Here is a 22,634-nt window from a genome sequence, read left to right as displayed (position 1 = left end):
AAATCATAGATACATATGAGGGTTTGAAATTGAAACATTGCAAATCTGAATATGCCGTCTGGCTAAAGAAGACTAGGCGTTCGTTTCAAAATTTCTCAGGCTTTTTAAAAGTTGCACCTTTTTGCAAATAGCATTCAACAAATAATGGACATGAGTAAACTAAGCATAGTAAAAAAAAAGGGTATAATGGGAATTTTTAAAATTGTTTTTGGGGTTTGAAAATTCACGTACAGGATTTTAAAAGCATCAGATTTACATAATTTTTTTTTTCTTTGCTACTATGTCGTAGGCGAGATGTCAATGGAAATTGTTTTGTACATATGGATGAAGTTGCAATGGTGACGTGCTTCTTCTAGCCTATATAACTCTAAAAAGTTACAGTTGCCCTTGAAATTTATAACTTCTTGGTTTCAATCCACTGTTAATGTGGCGAAAAAGGCACGGGCGTCTGGGTTGGGGGGGGGGGGGGGGGAAGTGGGGGACACAATATTTTCAAATACATCCAGTAGTTTTATTTATACTATTTTCATGTTTGTAAAATACATGTATTTACAGTGATCACCAATAGTAGTAGATCAGGTGTCAAATAAAATTCACATGCAAAGCATAGTTTGAAAACAAACATTCATTTTATACTTAACTCGACGGAGGCACTAGCATTTAAATAAATTCTCCCCCCCCCCCCCCCCAAACTTTATGTGCCAGAGACTCCTATGGTAAAGGAATCCATTAAAGTTCAACAAAATTCTCTTTTTGATAATAGTATTATCTTTCAGTTGGATTTAAAAAAATTAAGTGCTTGGTTGATTTTTGAAAAGGAAAAAAAAAAATCCTTGTTTGCGCTACGAAGTGTGTGGTGCAGAGCCGCTCTGTGTCGGAAGCCTTGCCCTGCCTGAAACCATTTCCAGTTTCTCTTTGTGTTCTTTAGTTTTCTGTTGTAACGAAAGCCCGGACTGATGACGCGTAGAGGGTAGCCCTTCGCTTGTCTCCACAGCTGCCGCTCATAGGTGAGCAAACGCTTGCGTGTCATTTCTGCCAGCACACAAACTGCTTTTAAGCACGGGGTTCTTGTCTGCATGCTACTGGTTTTTACTGTGGGTTGAATCAGTGTGTCTACAGCTCACGAAAGTCACTAAAAAGGCCTGGAAAAAATAGTAACTGTGTTCGGAAGTCAAAAAACTGCTGGATTGCATTTCGTTTTCTTTTGTTTATAGTCGCACATTCAATATAAATTAGAGATGGGTTAATCGAACCCTTTAACACCGTAAAATTCTTAGTATTCTAAGGAGTCTATATTTGAGAAAAAAAGGTTCAAAAAACATTTTAGAGGAAATAAAGAAAATTAAAAACTTCATCACTGATAACCTCTGAAGTTTCCTAGGTCAAATTTTTTCTTCATACCTATCCTGTAATCATTCTCCAATAGATAGTACTTTTAACATGTAATACAAAGTAAAGTTACAATATGTATTGATTCTGGAAACTTAGTTTGTGAAACAGACATTTAAAATGTTACCATAGTTAATATTTTTGATTTATTGTATATTATTTTATTTTTGACCCGTGAGACCTAGATTTATATTTGAGGATATTCGAGGTACTTTTTGGGATTTCAATTTGAGATTTGGATTCCGGAAAATTTGAATTTCACCCATGACTAATATAAATAGTTGGAGACACTTCACTTAAACCACATGAAAATTATATCTAAAAATGTTTTAGCTTTCTAGCATAAAACTCTGGAAGATTTCTCCAAATAGTAAATTAATTTAGGTGTTTAATTTAGATCATCATGTATAAAAAAAATCACACTGTTATAAATAAGTTGTAAGAAAATAAGGTCCTGAAAAAGTCCAGAAATTGGTTCATTAGGTTTTTTTTTTTGACACTGGATAAATGAAAATGTTTATTGTGAATTGTGTGTTTGTGCTTGATGACTGGAACAGAACGTCATAACTGTTTGTCTTGTAAGCTTATGGTGTTTGTCCATGATGTTGTCGTGTTGTTCAGAATATCTGTGTAGTGTTGTTTAGATTATCTCTTTTATGTCATTGTTGGGTTCGTTTGTTGCTGTGTTGTCCGTGTTTGACGTTTGTATTTTCTGTTCTTTGTTGCAACTGTCTTGTCATTGATAGTCTACTGTGATTCTTTTTCCAGCTTATTTCGTCCACGGAATTATCTGTCTTTATGTTTTTTTATTCTGTGTATGTGTTTGTGTGTTTAACTTTTTTTTGTCCATTCTTGTGGTTTCTCTATGACATGCAGTGAGTACCAGCAATGGCATATGTCCATAGAAATCCACAAAACAAAATAAAAATCATTGAGTAAAACCGTCTTCCACTTGAAGTAGTCTCCGAGGAAAGATGAAAGAGGACCAATATTACTATACAGAACTGCGAATGCGAATAGATCAGTGATGGAAAAAGTTTGTATCCTCGGGCTGCGACGAGAATCCTACCTCCGTCCGGTGGCAATCTCAATAGACTGAGAAGGGGGGGGGGGGGGGGGGTTGGTGGCTGCATGCAAGTGTCATAGGAAGGTATCCATTCATAAAATTAAATGACTGTTACATCGATTTTGAAACAGTGCCGAATACATGACAAGTTTAACCCTTCAATAATTTCCTTATTATAACAAAGCAACCCTTGAACAATTATTTTGTTTAGTTTGTTTAGTTAATTAATCAAATTTGAACCTTCATAGAAGCCATGTTTGAATGGGCTAGGCCCCATCTGTATTGTTGTAAGTTCTGAAAGAGAAACACTTACACTTAGAGCTAGCAGTAAGGGGCTACATGAAAATTGCCAATGTTAATTATAATTAATATTTCTTAAGGGAGTGTGGCACTGAATCTAAACAATAATGGGATGGCTGCAGGTGTAGAAAATAGGGAAAAGTCAGGAAAATTAAAATGGTCAGGGAACTCCTGGGAAATTCAGGAAAATCACAAAATATTTCTGGAAATTTTTCTTGAGACAGTAAAATTAAACTTGAAATACAATTTCCTCCAGCATTTAGGTGAAAATGCCAAGTTTGGGTTAATTTTCCTTTTTTGTGAAAACCCAGGCTTTTTAATAACTGTAAACACAGAGTTAAGGAAGGAGGGAAAAAAAAACACTAATTTTTTCATGTGCGTGTATGATATCAATCATTTACAAACACTTGTATCAATATAAAATGGTTTAATTTTGCTATGAACCATTTTTTTATGTGCCTGTATCATTTATCAGTCCAACATGGAATCTCTTGACAGTAATTCTGGAGATTATATACTTCTGTATATTAATAGAGATAAAATTCTGAAGTGTTATTTTAAAATAATGGAATAATTATATTGTGTGTAGTAAAATTTCAATTAATACCTTTCTCATGAGCAGATCAAGACCAAAGTGTTTTCCATTAGAATATATTTATTGGTAATTTCTGCAATATATATTTTGATGAGCGGATGAATAAGTAGGCCTGTGTGTTTAGTAATAAAATTAATCAAACAAAAAACCAGACTGCACATGTTTTGATGTCTGAAAAAAAAGATAAATCAGAAATGATTTAGACACATTAAAAAAAAACCTAAAACAAGTCGTGTTAAAACAACACTGTAGGCTATGAAGTGTAACATGACCAAGGTCAGCAAATCTGCAAGGGTGTCCATAACAAAGTGTGGCTTTTAAAAACCATCTTTCAATACCAGGTAACTTCAACTTGTGAAACTGGCAGCCTCAAGTTGGTATAGACTAAAATAAATGAATATAGTTTAATATTGTTTGTAATTTGATTTATTGCCATTTTTACAAAACTTTTTACGGCAAATTTTCAAGGAAAATGTTTGAATCAAACCTTTTCCTCTACATACTGTATATTAATGTTCCGGGTATAACTACCCATTCTTTATTTCAACATGTGCAAATAGTACTTAAGAAAAACTTAAGGCCAGATGTCTAGAAAACCTATAATATAGGAGGAGAGAAAAAACTTTAAAATATAAAAAGTTCTCTTGTAGTTTTTATAACGATTTATGTAACATATCAATTGCCATTGCAAATATGTGTATTTGCTAAAATGTGACTCTTGAAGTGGCATAAAAATATATTTTAAAAATTCCACACACTTGCTAAATCAAATTTGATATTGGTATTTGAGAATATTTTGATATTTGTATTGGAATTTGATTCAAACTTAAAAACTGATATTTGCAGAGGCCTACTTTTTACCATAACCTTGGGGTTTTAACTAAGATTTCTCTTTTCGTAATGTCCTCAATGAAGTTAGTTTTAGTTTAGAAAATATAGCAGTTTTATTATGCTTTTCTATATAGACTCCTAACAGCTTTAGAACCTTTCCCTAGTCATGATTGTTTTCTATGACTTAAACAAATATTGAAGGCAACATTCATACATTATCCTTCCACTGTAAAGTAATTTTGATCATATGAATCCCAACCACAGGATGAGTGAGTGATCGGTAGGGACAGGATCTCGTGGTGATTTACTAAAAAAACTAAAATAATACCGAAGTGTGAGTCAGTGCACCATTTAACATCAAAATGCAAGTAAATAAACCCTTTAACACCAAATTTTAGCCACTTATGAAATAAATAGATAAAAATGTGAGTGAGTCTTTTAGTACTTGCCAGTAATATGTAATAACTAACCTCCATAAGGAGCAAATATGTGTTCTCATTTTGCAAATACCCTTATAATACAAAACCGGGAACAATATTTAACATAGTATCATTTAAAATAATGGCAGAGCATGATAAATACACACAAATTATGTCTAACTACATTTCTGGATGTGAATCACGCATAGTTTCCACATCCACCACTATAATTTGCTGCCGGAGCAGCAATGTTGACTATCAAATCATTAATTTGCAGAGAGAAATACTCGAAAAATACTTAACCCCGCTTTAGACCTGATTTTCGACAAGGAATTTTATTAAAATACTGCCCATCTTGTAAAAATTTCTTTTTTTCTTTGTGAAATTTGGTTCGCGCCATTTGTCACAGATGGCAGCACCATGGTGGTTACATATTTCCGTTCCTCAACTTCATCACATTCACGAATTTACTCCCACCAAATGCCACATACCGAGAGCTAAAATGTTACATATAAAAAAATTAAACAAAATTTTGCTCAAAACATTAAATTTTATTGTCTAACATACTTAATTTAATTTGTGCATACATTTAAGTAAGAAGTCTGTCAGTATGAAATATTCAGACCTAGTTGATTATAAAATTTAATTCTGTTCCCCAATTGATATTGATAAGCTTTTCTTCTTATCTAATTGTATTCCGTATGGTTTCTGCAATGAACTTGAAAACACACATTTTTGTCAATTAATATTTTTTAAATAAAATTGAATATCTAAATGATACTACTGTTTTGTTGAAAAAAAAATGTTTAGTTGCTCTAGCATTTTGAATGTTATTCCATTTTCATGCTAATTTTTTTCTTCTTGGTCAGATTATATGATTGTCACTGTATAATCATCCGTATTTGTCTTTTGTCTTAATAAAGTCAGAAAAAAAACACTTGTGATTTCAAATAATTTAAATCATTCATATTATTTTTTCCCTGAGGAAACGCAAATGGGATATTTCAGCAAACTCTTTTAGTTTTCTCGAGTTAAAAGTCATGCAGCAAGTTTGATAATGGTCTTACACTGGGTGTACAAATTCCAAGCTGTTTCATTAGTACGTGTGGGATGTACCGTAAACGTGTACTATACTATTTTTAACTTTTGTTTATGCTGGGTGTGTCTCACTAAATGTTAAAAGCAAGTTTCCCAACTTGTTTTCGTGTACCAGCATGAGCCTTGCGAACTGCAATAAGTCTGTTTGCGGACTATTTATGGACTAGGTGTTTTCGAAGTGTGTAGGAGGAAGCATTTAGCAGGTCTTGTACCATCCAGAGACACGTGTTGGTTGTCGCTGGTGGGTATTTTTAGTATCTTTGTAAGTGGATGACTGGGTGCAGAGTTTAACATGACGGTGTTGTTTGATTGCCAGAGTGGTTTCCAAGAGTGTGAATGGTTTTTTTTCTGCCCTAAACATGATTAGTCGAGGATATGAAGTAGCTTTCGATAGCTTACCATGAAATCATCGGTAATTTTGCTGGTTACAAATTAATTTAGTAATGTGTTTACTTTTGCAATTCAATACCAATGGTGAAATGTAATATATTTAAGGAACATGGTTAATTTTTTTTGTGTTACAATTTTGTTTTTTGGTGAGCATGCGGTGTGCTAATGCTTGGAGAAATATTTCTTTGCCTGCGAAGCTAAAAGGTGTTTAGGTGCTGTGGTAAAATAATTTCAAAACAATTATATCTTCAAATATGTTTGTAATAATATTGGTCTATGGATGTTTGTTTTGTCATCTATTTCAGTAGGCATTTTTATTTATTTATTTATTTATTAATTAATTATTATAAACTGCTGGTGCATGAAATTTTGCGAAATTCGCGGTCTAGTGTTCGTAGCTCTCCGTGAAGTTTCTGCTTCTCTCCCATCACCGGGTGTGTTGCGGAAGAAGTGTTTTGTTACGGAGTCGGCACTGGACAGCCTAGACGAGCGTGTCTGAAACGTGTCGCAGGCACGAAGATAACCTGCTCGTCATGACTTGGACGAGCCTGAAGACAGACAAGCTTGTTCCTTGCCCCAACACAGTGCCTCAGACAGAGTAGCAGTTTAGTTAAGGGTAGTTACGTTCGTGGGATTAGGTTCTTGATTCGTTGAGTGAATCGCCTTGAATATATTTGCAACATATATTTTTTTTTTCTTCATAACAATCGGTCCAGTAGATCCTGAGGGAAAAATATCTGCACCCAATAATAGCGGTATTTTTATATTTGTTCCTAGTGCAGCTACAAGGCTGAAATTTGGGGTGAGTTTGTAACCCATCAGACGCGACTTTTAGCCAAAATTTGGAACGAATGCGTGTGGGAGCTCACCCCTACTTAGCCGGCTATGACCTTTCAGATAGACAATATGCTTGGGTTAGATGTGTGTTCCAGAGGTAATTATGAACAGTAGGGGCTTATCTGTAAGAGTATAACTAACAGAATTATTTTTTCTTCTTTAACTATTAAAATGTTTTATTCTTGAGGTATTTTGTGATATAAAAAAAAAATTGTATCTCTTGATACTGGTGAAGGTGAAGTGATCCTTAAACACTCCTTATTTTTGATTGCCCAAGAGCATACAACCATGTTCTTGCAATATATTTTTTGTTTACATCTAGGGTAAAGTAAACAATATCTGTAATGGAAAGAAGTCGGAAAGTGCTGAGCATACTCCTTACGACTGTTTTAAACATTAACTAATTTGCAAAAGAACTATTCTGTCTTATTGGCGACAGCAAGATACTTGTACCTGTTTCTGGCAGACACAAACTTTTCCCAGGAAACCCACTAAATACTCTAAAACATCTTCACTCTAAGAAGTCATCTTGTCAACTGCTGATGCAGACACAGTGTTGCTTCGGTGTGTGGCCTCGTGTCTTGAGTCAGGTCTTAAGATGTTTTGTTCATGACTTATCTTTGTTGTGAGGCATTTGGTAGCTGGCTTTTTGTGTTACACAGTTGAAGAATTTTTAACACCCAAGCATGTAATCTGAAAGAAAAAAAAAATATATGTATATATATATATATATATTTGTTGGAGGTTGGGCGAAGCTTTGAATGGAAATGTGAAGTGGAATAGAATTGTATTAATGTTTGTCTCAGATCCTCAGTAAAGTTGTGGTATGGATTGTGTAACAGTCCAAAACCTAGGCTAGCTCTAGTTGGTCCGGCTGTTACATTCATAAACACTTGAAGAAATTCTGATTGGATGTTGAATTAATATTGTTTCAAAAAAAATTTCACTTTCGATGATTGGTTACAGGCATAAAGTCTCTTGGACAACAGTTACTGATTTTTACTGCTTTTTTATTGTCCTTAACGAATAATTCACAAGTCGTGATGGCCGCCATCTTCCGACCAATAGAAAACAAGTACATGGTGAAAATACAGACTTGTTGCGCAAAACGTCTGTACTGGCCACAAAACACAAATTTGCCGGTTGGCACCCGAAGCTGGAAAATACGTACTGCGGAGGACTTAGTACTCGGAACGATGACAACTTAAACCTATCCTCGTAGGCTATTATCGATGACTTTGGGCAAAATTTCTAAGTAAAAGTTTCAACCGACGAAGAAAAAAAAGGGGGGAGGGGTAAAATATCAATGGTAATGCCCTAACTACAAACTCAATTTTGAGCAGGTGCACGATCTATCTCTACGTCGACCAAACGCTCACTAACTACCATGGCCGTTCTTTGTTCTCCGAAATGGCCGAGGGCGCTCGTGAGACATAATTATTTCCAACAAATCACTCTATATATATACATATATATACACACACACACACACACGGGCACATTGCAACAGCATCTCAACCATCTCACAGGGCTTTTGTTTTCTTTCCCACGTTTATAGAATTCTCGTGACTGTCACTTGTTTCTCATCACGACCTCCTTTGGGTCACGAGATGTTGCATCTTCCCGCTTTGAGACAAAGAACCACAGCATATAATACAAAATGAAAATAAAAAAATTAAAAAAATGTGTAAGCAACATTGGGTAAAAAAAAAAAACTTTGAGCAACTTGTTTTTAAATGTAGTATTGAACAAGGCCATTATTAGTCTCAACATTATCTCACTGTGGAATACTAGTTAAACATAAAAAAAAACTTTAGTTCGGAAGTGTTTTTGCAATGTGAGCTTCATCATTGCTTTGAAAATGAAATGCCAAGCTTCGCCCGGCGCTGGTGTGGGTGTGAAGGGAAGCTGGTTTTGTCGCGGCTGCTGCTGTGCTGTTGCTGTTGCTGCTGCTGCGGCTGTGCTGTTGCTGTGCTTTTGCTGTGCTGTTGCTGTGCTGTTGCTGTGCTGTTGCTCTGCTCTGCTGTGCTGTGCTGTGCTGTTGCTGTGCTGTTGCTGTGCTGTTGCTCTGCTCTGCTGTGCTGTGCTGTGCTGTTGCTGTGCTGTTGCTGTGCTGTTGCTGTGCTGTGCCCCGCGTGTCAGTACAGTGGAGCTTGCCCGGTGTCTATGCGTGCAGGATGGACCAGGACGGCAGTCTCAACATCAGCTTCGACGAGTGGAGGGACTTCCTGCTGTACGCCCCCAGCACAGACATCATCGAGCTGATCAAGTATTGGCGCCACTCCACGGTGAGTCATTTATTTTTTTTTTAATTGATTGATTGATTGATTCACACTCTTCATCCATTTTACGAAGCTTCTTCCTCAAGTCCTTTCCTCTTCTCACATCCAGTATCTTTCCTTCATTCCCACTACTAGTTGGAAGATGGAGGTTGTTGTGCTAGTTAGAATTTTCTGTCAGTTATAATATTGTTACGATCGCGCTTGGCTGCAGTGCTGGCGTCGCCGCGCTCGTTCGGCCTGTCTGCGCCCCCTTCCACCCGCATCCTCTCCCTGGTATCTCGTGTCATACTATCTCGCTACATCCTGACCGTCGCAGCGTGCACCTGCCTCAGATCGGGTTACTTAAAAGAGGCCGCACTGCGGAATAAAAGGACTCAGATGCCTTTATCGGCGTTCTTAGAGCAGCCACCGCGTCCTTCGAGGACTCACGACGCGTTTCTGGGCATTTCGACGGCGAAGGTCGCGAGATATCTCGGAGACATGCCCGATTGTTCTGGACGGGAACCCAAGGGCTATATAAGGAGGTTGAGTCTGAGTCTGAGTCAGTGAGTGGGGAGTTCTCCCGCTGCGGAGTTTCCGGGCGATAGTGCCGCGGGTGCGGCAGAGTGGCGAAGTCCTTGGACGAAGGTTCCAGGGCAGAGAGTCTGAGTGGGGAGTTCTCCCGTGGCGGAGTTTCCGGGCGATAGTGCCGCGGGTGCGGCAGAGTGGCGAAGTCCTTGGACGAAGGTTCCAGGGCAGAGAGTCTGAGTGAGAGAGTTCAGTGGGGAGTTCTCCCGCGGCGGAGTTTCCGGGCGATAGTGCCGCGGGTGCGGCAGAGTGGCGAAGTCCTTGGACGAAGGTTCCAGGGCAGAGAGTCTGAGTGAGAGAGTTCAGTGGGGAGTTCTCCCGCGGCGGAGTTTCCGGGCGATAGTGCCGCGGGTGCGGCAGAGTGGCGAAGTCCTTGGACGAAGGTTCCAGGGCAGGGAGTGACTGAGTAAGTGGAGTCGGGAGTCGGGAGTTTCGGGCGATAGAGTCGCGGGCGCGGCGGAGTCCCGAGTGAAGTTGCGGGCGAGTCGTCGTGTGGGATCTCGGCGAAGGGTGTGACGGCGGCGGCGGAGTGCGGCGACGGAGTCCCGCGGCGGAGACCCACGAGGGGTGCTGCGGCGAGAGTTGCGCCGGAAATGCGGTCCAGCGAGGTGTGTGAAACGAGTGACTGGGGAATTGACCTATTTTAGTGTAATTAATTATCTGCCATCTTAGAAGATTAATTGTAAGTGACAAGTAGTGGTAATAAATAAAACTGTGTGTGTGAAATAAAATCTATTAATTGGGCTATCCTTTACGAACCCGCAGGGAAATCGTAACATTTTGGTGTCAGAAGTGGGATAGCCCTATTTATTAGATCTAGGATTCAGTTAGAGTATTAGAATAAAAGTTAAGGATATAATTTAGTTTACGAGGATATAGTTAGTGTTTAGAACTTTAGTGAATTTGAAATTTTCTAGAGTTAGTTTGAGTGTACTGTGTAGTCAGTGTTAGTTTTGAATGTAAGAGAGATATTTTTAGTTTAATAAGGTTCGGCTAGGTCATTTAAAATTAAGAACAGTATTAGAAAAAAATTATTTAGGTTGATTAATTAGTAAATGCTTTAGAAAGAGATGGCTGCTGATAAGTTAAATGTAGAAGATATCAGGAAGATAAGGGTTATCCTGGAAGAAATGGTGAATGACATGAGGGCATGGATAACCAGTATGAAGAACTCTGCGAAAGAAGTGAATAGTGAAAATAATGTGGGTAAGGACCATCTTGAAGAAACGAAGAGCGGGTCAAACAATAGCCAGGAAGAAATGAAGAATGAAAAGAAGACCGAAATGAAGATAAACCTGGAAGAGAACAGCCAAGAGAAGAACAGCCAAGAGGAGACCAGCCAAGAGAAGACCAGCGAAGAGAAGACCAGCCAAGAGAAGACCAGCAAAGAGGAGACCAGCCAAGAGAAGACCAGCGGAGAGGAGACCAGCCAAGAGGAGACCAGCCAAGAGAAGACCAGCGAAGAGAAGACCAGCGAAGAGAAGACCAGTGAAGAGAAGACCAGTGAAGAGAAGACCAGTGAAGAGAAGACCAGTGAAGAGAAGACCAGTGAAGAGAAGACCAGCGAAGAGAAGACCAGTGAAGAGAATACCAGCGAAGAGGAGACCAGCCTAGAGGGGAACAGCGAAGAGGAAATTAGCCAGGACATGAAGATGAAAGAAGAGCTGAAGAAAAGAACAGAAGTGGTGAAGATGAGTTACAAAGTAAGGAACATTTAAAAAGAAGAAATGAAGATAAACGAAAGAGAGAGAGGAAAATGCCAAGAAAAGCTGAAGAAAAGCCGAGAAGAGAGTCAAGAAGAGATAGAGAAGTGCAAAGAAGAAACGAAGAAAGACGAAAGAGAGAGGGGAAAATGCCAAGAAAAGCTGAAGAAAAGCCGAGAAGAGAGTCAAGAAGAGATAGAGAAGTGCAAAGAAGAAACGAAGAAAGACCAAGAAGAGACTCAGGAAGACCAAGAAGAGGTGAAGAAAGACCAAGAACAGGGGAAGAAAGACCGAGAAGAGAAAATAAGAACACAAGGAGTCATGAAGAGGGTACAAGGAGAAACTAAGTGCAGTCCAGGTGAGACACAGAAGAACCAAGAGGGCACGAGTAACCAAGAAGAGATGAAGAAGAGCCGGGAAGAAATGCTCTGCGAACAAGTAGCTGCGAGAGAAGAAATGGAGAGAAAAAGGGAAGGAACAAGGAAACTGTTGGAAGGCAATAAGCAATGCACTCAAGAGTATCGGGTCCGTCCAAGGCATCGGTCAGCCCGTCTCGGGCAGCTGGCTGAACGACATGGGGCATCTGCGACGCAGAAGTGTCGCCGGGTGACAAGAGAAGCTACATCTAATGAGAGAGAGGATTATCTGGTGAGACTGTACAGCCCACGATGGAGGAAAGGCAGGAGGCCTAAACTTCGAGTAGCATGGGGACCTCCAGGAGGAGATGCATTACCTGTTCGGGACGAACAGGTTTAAGGAGGGGGCAATGTTACGATCGCGCTTGGCTGCAGTGCTGGCGTCGCCGCGCTCGTTCGGCCTGTCTGCGCCCCCTTCCACCCGCATCCTCTCCCTGGTATCTCGTGTCATACTATCTCGCTACATCCTGACCGTCGCAGCGCGCACCTGCCTCAGATCGGGTTACTTAAAAGAGGCCGCACTGCGGAATAAAAGGACTCAGACGCCTTTATCGGCGTTCTTAGAGCAGCCACCGCGTCCTTCGAGGACTCACGACGCGTTTCTGGGCATTTCGACGGCGAAGGTCGCGAGATATCTCGGAGACATGCCCGATTGTTCTGGACGGGAACCCAAGGGCTATATAAGGAGGTTGAGTCTGAGTCTGAGTCAGTGAGTGGGGAGTTCTCCCGCTGCGGAGTTTCCGGGCGATAGTGCCGCGGGTGCGGCAGAGTGGCGAAGTCCTTGGACGAAGGTTCCAGGGCAGAGAGTCTGAGTGAGAGAGTTCAGTGGGGAGTTCTCCCGCGGCGGAGTTTCCGGGCGATAGTGCCGCGGGTGCGGCAGAGTGGCGAAGTCCTTGGACGAAGGTTCCAGGGCAGGGAGTGACTGAGTAAGTGGAGTCGGGAGTCGGGAGTTTCGGGCGATAGAGTCGCGGGCGCGGCGGAGTCCCGAGTGAAGTTGCGGGCGAGTCGTCGAGTGGGATCTCGGCGAAGGGTGTGACGGCGGCGGCGGAGTGCAGCGGCGGAGTGCGGCGACGAGTCCCGCGGCGGAGACCCACGAGGGGTGCTGCGGCGAGAGTTGCGCCGGAAATGCGGTCCAGCGAGGTGTGTGAAACGAGTGACTGGGGAATTGACCTATTTTAGTGTAATTAATTATCTGCCATCTTAGAAGATTAATTGTAAGTGACAAGTAGTGGTAATAAATAAAACTGTGTGTGTGAAATAAAATCTATTAATTGGGCTATCCTTTACGAACCCGCAGGGAAATCGTAACAATATTAAAAAAAAAAAAAAAAAAAAAACCAGTTTATCAGTAATTATTCTCAAGGGACTGCTTTCATCATAAATTATTTAGGGCAACTTTTTTTTATATATATAAAGTTTAAACAGTATTTTTGAACCCAAGAAATTTGAGTGTTTTTATGTACGTGGAATCTAGACAAATTTGAGCTAGCTACCTCACCAGGAATACTTGCCTACCTCTTTCTGTTTTTCTCCACTCTCTCTGAATCTTCCACCCATGATCCCCCCTCCCTCTATACACCCCATTTGTCCAACCTGTCTTCCTGCATCCCCCAGCCCCCCCCTCCCCCTCCCCCTCCCCCTCCCTCCTCCCCCTCCACGTGTCTCGTTGTCGCCCAAAAAAACTACACCAATCTCTGTACTTCTCCTCCTTCTGTGTAGTGATGTCCCCCCCCCCCCCCCCAGCTCCTTCGTCACCACACGTGGTTCTTAATCCCTACGTTGGGGATGCCACAATGCTGTCAAATATTTACAAACTGCACGCATGTGTATCTTCACGTTTGAGATTTTGTGTGAACACGAGAAAAAAAATCTCTGATATCCGGTTGATAAAATAATTTTATTCAATCTTAATATGAGTTGATTAAAATAAACGTAATTAATTATACTGAAATCAATTTTGAAGCCTTAATTGTTTTACTATTAAAAAAAATTCATACCTATCAATATTGTGCATAAATTTACCTTATGTTTGAAATGTAAATAGTTTTTTTTATTACCAAGAAATTTTATGAATTTGTTCTCCATCAGCACAGCGGGAAAAAAACACAAGTGTGCGTATTCCTTGAGCATTGTAGGGACGCTTGGGCGTGATTTATGACGTTTTTACCTGACTTGGTTGGCTGTAACAAGACTGATTTTCACTTAACACTACTAAAAAAACTAAATTTTTTTTTAGTGACCATTAAATTGTCTTGCAAGCATGATACACGTCAATTTCCGGACTTGGTTAGCTTTGTACAACGTACAGTGATTGTTTCGGTGTCACTAAACCTCCGGCTAGCTGAAACTGGTCTAGATTCCATGTACATAAAAACACTTGAATTTTTTGGGTTCAAAAATACTGTTCAAATTTTATAAAAAAATAAAAGTTGCTCTAAATTATTATTCATGATGAAAGTAGTCCCTTGAGAATATTTACTGATTTTTAACTTTTTTTTTTTTTTAAATTTATATCTGACAGAAAATTCTAACTAGCACAATAACCGTCATCTTCCAACTACAACAATGTTCCAGATTGTACACAAAAACAACACAATAAAAGAAGGGGGGGTTGTTGCTTCAAGACAACAGTTAACTTTTAAGTGGTTGCGAAATGTCTTACAAAACAAAGATTATTTATGACTGAAATATTTTTTCCCCGAGGCTGCACAGGAACTCCCAGCACAAGCCAAGGACTGTGCCCTTGGAATGAAGACTAAAATCTAATTTCAACGTCTCGTGGAAGTATAACGATGACTGCAGTCAATGAATTCTTGATAAAATGTGCAAAAATTGTTTATACATTGGCGTCGCCAGCAACTGGAGGCATGGAATTCGCCGTTAACTGTCCGTTATTATTAGTTATTTTCAAACCTTCACCCGACTTGAGACCTTTTGGTGCAAACGACCACTCAAAGACCAACTGCCATGGCCCGCCCTTTGGTTTTTCCAAAAAAGCGCCAAGGGCACTCAATGTGACGAAGTTTCCAAACCAATCACAAAAAAAAAAAAGAAGAAGAAGAAATTACACATGAAAACAACAGCCAATCACGGGCACATAGCAACAGCCTCTGGACAAAAAAAATATCACGAGTGTTTCCCACGCTCTGCCTGTTTTTAACACACTCTTGTGCAACTGATAAAATCATTGCATCAGACCTATTGTGTAATAACAATCCCTGTATGCACACATTTACGAATCAAATAAATACAGTAAACGGTACTTTTGAAAAAAAAAATATGTCAAAGAATATAAAAACCTAACTACACAAATAAACAAACAGGTAAATAAAATTGGGTGCGTGTACTTATGTATGCGCGTGAGAAATTATACTTCTTTGGCATCATTAAAAAATAGTTTTTAATTGCATGCAAATAATTAATTACAATAAAATAATAAAAGGGCTGGAAAAAGATAGTCAACACAGTCAATAAAGTTCAGTTTAAATTTGAAAAATTAAATAAATAAAATTTAGAGAATAATAAATATATATGACATAATTTGTACTAAATATTATAAGATTCTTAATTTTAAATATTTATTATTGATTATTTAATATTTTAAAAGAAAATAAATAAATTTAATAATAAATTCAAAAATTTAATTTAAGTTTATTCATTTTTAAATATTTATTATTTTCTTAATTTAATATTCACTTGTTATTTTTATCAATAAGTTTTCATTAAATTTGTTCATTTATTTTTATAAATATTTATTATTTATTCAATTTAATAATAAATATTAAAAATTAATATTTTAATTTGATGTTCAATTTTAATTTTTATCACAAATTTTTTTTTTTTAAATTTATTTTTTTATTTTGTAAATATTAAATAACTAATAATAAATATTTAACATTAATAATTTAATAATATTTAGTAATTTCAAAAGGCTTGTTTACCACAAAGCAAGCAAATCATCATAAACATGTACAAAGAATGAAACAATGTAAATTATGATCGTGAAACCCATGGCTAACACAGAATACTTCTCTCGAAATAAAAGAAATTTACATGATATGAAAAACCTCACCAAATACTGAGTATGATCATAATACATGATAAATTGTTAATAAAAATGCCAATAAAGCTGCTCCGGCTGCGAATTCTAGCGGCGGTTGCAGAAACTACGAGTGATTTCGCTTTCAGAAAAGTTTTTGAAAACACAAATTTCAATATATTTATCACGCTCGGCATTATTTGAACGAATTCTACATTATATTTGTATCCCGAGTTTCGTATTGAAAGTGTAAGTATTTGCACATAACACACGAATTTGCTTGATACCGAGGTTGGATGTCACACGGGTCGTTACCTCAACGTCGAATATCAAAATTGACCACAACGCCGACAGTTAGAAAACTGCTGTGTACCACAACGCCGAAATAACAACTGAATGATTTTGTGTGTGTTTCTTAAATGTACCTTAACGCCGAAATACCACAATCAAACCTAACCTTACCTAACCTAACCTAACCAAACCTAGCGTAATATAACCTAACCTAACCTAACCTAGCGTAATATAACCTAACCTAACTTAACCTAGCGTAATATAACCTAACCTAACTTAACCTAGCCTATCCTAGCTTAGCCTAACCTAACCTAGTCTAACCTAACCTAGTCTAACCTAACCTAAACTTTGTGGCAGTCCTGCAATGACATTTTCCGGCGTTAGTGTATTTCGGCGTTGTGGTAATTCGGCGTTGTGGTACACAGCAGTGTTCTAGCTGTCGGCGTTGTGGTGCGTCCCCGTCACACAGTACTGTCGAGTACTGAAAGACTCTTTCTCTCTCGCTATCTCTCTCTATATCTCTCTATCTCTCTATCTCTCTGACTTTGTTTTTGATTGCTCGGAAGGCGGTCAACCCCACAGCTGTGAGATATGCATCAGCTGTTTCAGCAAGTGTAGGTCGGACTATGGAACCCGTTGAACGTACTTTGAACAGAGAGCTCATCACAATAAAAATACACTTTTTTTTTTGTGTTCCGGGGAATTTTAATTGCATACTTAAAGACACGTGTTACTGTTTGGAATTAAGGTGGTTCAGTAAATTTACACAGGAAAAAATTTAGATATACAGTTTGTACTGATATTTCATATGATTTATTCTGATAATTCACACAAATTAATAAGGAATGACCTTTATTAATAGGATTTTATTTAACCACTAGTTTATCAAAATCACTTTGGGGGGGGGGGGGGGGGGAACTAACTGTAGGTTTTTAAAATTTTAATTTAGCCGATTTTCCTGGCATGTTGAAATATTCTTAATATGTTTTCTCTTATTGTATCATAAATCATAGTATATATCCGTAACTGCAGAAATTTGATTTTAATTTTTTTTGTCTTTAAATTTCTTATATTTTATATAAATGTGTGAGGCATAAGGGCATAATGTTTCCTCTGACACCCCTGCTAGCCTAGGGCTGTGATGTGTCAATTTTATAATGGGATTTTATTTATCATGTCGGTGGCGACGTCTGGAGGGTGATATTGTCGGGAAAACATTTTATGTATTAAGACTTTTGGACGTGACAACGTCTAATAAATCGATGAACGCCAACTACACGCACGGAAAAGTGTCCCGTAACGCACATTGTCCCGTTACGCTGTGTCCCGTTACGCTCATTGTACGCTTGCGCCGCATCTCTCTCTCTCTCTCTCTCTCTCTCTTCCACTCGATTGGAACAACCATCGATTTGACTTTTTCGAGGGACATTAAACTTGAAAACACTCCCATTAGTTTCCTACTTTTCCTATCATCGTCCTATTCTTAAGAGAATAACATAGATTGGAAAAAGTTAAATAGCAAACATGTATAAAAGTTATAGTTAAAATAATCTTTTCGCTAAAGTAATAAACATATTTGAATTAATGAGTGCAAATAAAAGTAAATTTATCAATTAAATTGTAGATTTCATTTCACACCTCCTTTGTATCCATACAAAATAGTGATAATTCAATTTTATTCATAAACGTATGCAATCATTTCATCAATGTTTTGTTATGACGTCACGTTAAACTATCGTCCGTAAACCGACTTTACAGACAACCGATTTTTCTATATAACGGAAGAGCTCAGAGCAGGTGTGTCTCAGTCTGCGCGTCGTGGCAGAAAGGGGCCTAAATACTAAACAGCGCGTGAACATTCTTAGTTTTGCTCGCTGTTTGGCGGCGCAGCGACGAAGGATAAACGTGACCGTTTTTTTTTTGTTTTTCTAACGGCGCGGCGCTGACTTTGTTTCCTCGCCGGAGACAAACATGTTTGGTGTTTTACCCCGGCCGCGCGGAATGTGGACTGCCGTGCGCTGTAGTTGATCTCTTGACACTAGAGCTGTAGCAAACCGTGTGACAAGAGTCTAGCGACAGCAATGCTACCGTCCTGCAACTGCCGATCCTCTCCGAAGTTGGCCGATCGGGAGCGCCTACCCCCTGGATGTTTGATTTCCAAGTATCTTTAATGTAACTATCCTAACCTGATCAACCGTCCACAAAGTTTTAAAGTATTTATAATGTAGCTAACCTAACCTAATTGACCATTAGTTATCATGTCCTTATCTGAAAATTACAATTTAATTAATAAATTTACTTTTATTTTCATTCATTATTCAAATATATTTATTACTTTTGAAATTATACGTGCTCGTATTTATTTTTACAAGTACAAAAAAAAACGCACCTACCGGGATTCGAACCGGCAACCTTACGATTAGATGACAGCGCCGCTAAGCGCTCAGCCACGAGGCCACATTGGTAAATAGAAGTTTCAGATGATATATGATCGTGCCGCCGGCCCCGGAACGAGCGTGAGCGGTGTGGCAGCCGGCCCCGGAACGAGCCAGTTGCCAGTTGCCAGTTGCAGGAAGGTAGCATTGCTGTCGCTAGACTCTTCTACCGTGTGTATTCGGTATTGAGTAACGGGTGCCATCTAGTACCGAGTAACGAAACGTTACACACGGCCGCATCTCGTTACTCGCATTTTTCGTATGTTTTACGCATGCGCGCGCTTATTCGATGAATTTAAAAACGTACGTTACAAAGAACGATGTTTGTTTATTAAGTAAAGCATAATTTGAAAATTCGTCGTCCAAGATATTTACTGTTTATTAAAGGTATTGTGTGTGTAGACAGTTTGCGATTGGAACCGAAACAACGTAAGAAAGTATTTTTTACAAATTAGAAATATGTATGTTTTTGTTTTTTTTATTATCGCGCATTAACACGTTTTTTTTCTTATCTTAAAAGAGATAATGTAATAAAGCCGCTCTAATGAGATTTAATTGTTTCTTGGTTAACAAAGACTGTTAATTATCAAATATTGTTAATTGTTTATATTCGATTTATTATTATTTACGCGACGTCATACTGTACGCGTACGCAATACGACTCGATTCGTTGCTATAACATAACATAGCATGTTATGCGGTATCAGAAGTAACGAGTAACGTAACGATACGATAGTAACTAGTACTAATTGTTATAGTAACGAATACATACGGGTACGCTTTTTTTTCCGTTACTTTTACACCTCTACTTGACACGGCAGGTCGACGCAGCGGACCAAGCGCTATGTTCGCTCTGTGTTCGTTCTCGTTTCGCCCGGACGAACTGAGGCCGGGTTCATGAAACACGCAAGAAAAAGCCGCACGCGAAATCTTCAGGAATCACTTACCACGGTACTGGTTTGATGAACCACGCAAGACGCAGTAACGTAGCGCAAGTAGTACTCCCAACTTTTCATTGCAGTTCGGCTTGCGTTTCCCGACGGCCACATTCGAAGAGAAAGTGTTCCGAAAACTTTCAAAGACGCAAACGTTATGTGCATGGAAAGCCACGATGTTCTTTTTATTATACACATTTAACTTTCACACGGTGATGGGAGATAACTTTTTTTAAAATCTAATTGTTGGCAATTTCTATTGTTTTCGAGTTAAATATGAAAAGAAGCTCGGGGAAGAAATTAGTTTTCTACAGTTTTACAGTTTTAAGTTAACAGGATTGGTACCGTCTTGCAACTTGCGTTTTTTATAAACGACTGTGGGTTTCTTGCGTTAGTTGCGTGGTCGCTTTCCTTCTCTAGGTGTATATACAAATGTGTGTCCCTTGTGTGTTCCTGTACCCAATCATCCGATTGCGATGGAAACTTTGGTGAGTTGTTACGCGCATACTCGCGAAGGTTTTTGAATTAGTTCAACCATTTTACAATAGGTGGCGCGCAAATCGTTTCAACAAAAATGTTTGTATTTTACATAGTTTAGCGGCAGTTCGTTTGTTTTTCGACGTATGATCACGTACGCACGACAGAATTGAATTGGAAAAAAAATAGATATTTAAAGATAGAGAAATAGCGAGAGATAGAGATAGGGTTATAGATAGTTGGATCGAGATAGATAATGAGATTTATAGATATACATAGAGGAGAAAGATAGAGCTTAATAGAAATATACATAGAGAGAGATGGTGTGTGTTTGTGTGTGTATGTTTATGTGTGTTTTTGTGTTTGTGTGTGTATGTTTATGTGTGTTTTTGTGTTTGTGTGTGTTTATGTTTGTGTGCGTGTTTTTTGTGTTTTTGTGTGTGTTTTTGTGTATACATGGTTTACACGTCTCTGGCGAGTAGCTACTGAAAGCTTATCTCTCTTTTTAATTAAAAAAAAAAATATATTCTGCCGAAGTGCTTGTCTCTCGGTGACGAGGAGAAACAAGAAACAGCCGCAGTTGTGATGCTGGAACCTTTGTCCGCAGGGGGAAGCCTGATGTACATCAAGCTCTGTCCCTGCCCGAACACGCCCGAATATTCACCTTCGGCCAACCTCGGAATTTGTTTTATTTTTGCGCAGGTAATATGAATTCAAATATTAAAAGTGGTCGGTTAGGTTAGCTACATTAAAACACTTTAAAACACTATGGACGGTTAGTTAGGTTAGTACCTATAGCTACATTAAATAAACAGAGAAATATAAATATATATATAAATAAACCCGAGGTTGGCCGAAGGTGAATACTCGGGCGTGTTCGGGCAGGGACAGAACTTGATGGACATGTTAGGCTTACCGTCCGCAGGACGGAGAGCACACGTTAAACTATCGTCCGTAAACCGAATTTACAGACAACCAAATTCTTTCAGAAAGAAGGAAAGAGCAACTTAAATCAAAATACTGTAAAACTGAAATTGTCCACCATCGTCTGAAAAAAAATATGCGTGTGTCAGAAATCAACAAACAAAATAAAAAATATTATTTTTAAATAACATAGGTTTACATTATTACGTATGTAGTATACATACAATACGTCTCTTTACATTACCTACTACTCTTAAATCTAATGAAGTTGTATTTATCGTTTTGAAAAAATATAATCCGATATGAATATATGATTTACTTTTAAAGGGTTTTATTTTCATTTTCGTCTTGTGCCCACGGTGAAATCACGTTACTGTACGTATGCATTATGAGATTTTTGCTAGTCCGTCGATTCGGTTGTCCGTTACAGTCCTGATTCGGATGGTGACATTGACGTGAATTAATTATGTTCTACATTAAAATAAACTTAGTTTTCATCACCAACGTTTTTTCCCCAGTGTTTATAGAATAATTTAGTGGAATAAAGAAAGTTGTGGTACGGAATTGAATTAAAACATGGGTCAATATATTACTTTTTTTTAATTTTTGAAATTGTAATATTAATGTTTAGGATAAAAAAAAACATTTTACACGAAAGTTCAGGAAAGATTTCTTGCAAAATGTTTTTTTTTTCTTATTTACCAAACGAAGAACAGTCGGTGAGATGCTATCAAGCATCTGAGTGGACTCCTATTATGAGAAATTCTCGTAGGCATAAACGTTCTCGGCGTAACGTTGGTAACTTTTATTGGACATTTATTGGGGCGGCAGAGAACTTGGGACAAAAGACATTACACAATAACTTTACTTTTGTATTATGGCAAATTACTTAGCACTATAACTTTTGTATTATTGTATTAATGCCGTTGCGATTCCAAAAATATTTCTCTACTGTAAAGGCATGTGTCGCACTACGCAGTAGAAACAAGGCGCTTGCGAGTTTCCACTCCGTGATTTATTCTAGATAGGTAAGTGGTTCATATGTTTGGTTTTTGCTTGATTTATTCAGAACGTTCTTGAGGAAAGAGTTGGGAGGAATATTCAGCCAAAACACGGTGGAAGCTGCAGCCACAGATGCTAAGAATCAGTTCAGTCCATCATTTTGGAAATTTTTTTGACGTGTATAAATCTTAGCTCTCGGTGTACGTAGGCACACAAAGGAAACAAATGGAAATGAAATACAACCAAATGTAACGAAATGAATTGAAAACTAATGCATCAGTTTAAATGATTATTAACAATATAAATAATCTTATCAAATTAGTGTATTGTCATCGGTCCTCGATAAATCTACAAAGTTTGAATGAAATCTGGCCGTTTAAAGTGGGACAAAATCTCACCCAAAGGAGTCGGTTACAAACATACAGGTGAAGCTAATATAAAGCGTGTAATGAACAGAAATGCACCCAAATAGAGAGAAATAAATGAAATTTAGTGAAACTTCGTGAAATGGTATCGAAATAAACCAATATTAATGAAATAAAACGATTTTAATTGAAACGAAGTCAGTGGATTGGTAGGGAGTAATTCCGTGGATGGTACGGAAGTCGATTGGAACAGAAATGTGAAAACACGAGTTG

The 22,634-nt window shown here is 38.4% G+C and overlaps 1 protein-coding gene across 3 annotated transcripts in view; it reads left to right on the top strand.

The window, feature by feature from the left end:
- The window catches only part of LOC134541205 (mitochondrial adenyl nucleotide antiporter SLC25A23), a 154,305-nt gene that overhangs the window by 15,245 nt on the left and 116,426 nt on the right, over positions 1-22,634 (top strand). For 2 of the 3 annotated variants that reach the window (XM_063384452.1, XM_063384453.1), the window contains exon 4: positions 9,102-9,213. In XM_063384452.1, coding sequence (XP_063240522.1) covers positions 9,102-9,213 — 112 coding nt within the window. Of the gene's footprint in view, positions 1-928; positions 1,008-9,101; positions 9,214-22,634 lie in introns of all 3 variants that reach the window. The other variant, XM_063384454.1, reaches the window with a different exon arrangement.

This window comes from Bacillus rossius, chromosome 18, assembly GCF_032445375.1.
Source record: "Bacillus rossius redtenbacheri isolate Brsri chromosome 18, Brsri_v3, whole genome shotgun sequence".
In the NCBI taxonomy this organism is placed as follows: Eukaryota; Metazoa; Arthropoda; class Insecta; order Phasmatodea; family Bacillidae; genus Bacillus; species Bacillus rossius.
The sequence above is the reverse complement of the archived record's forward strand: the minus strand, read 5'-3'. Positions and strand labels throughout refer to the sequence as shown.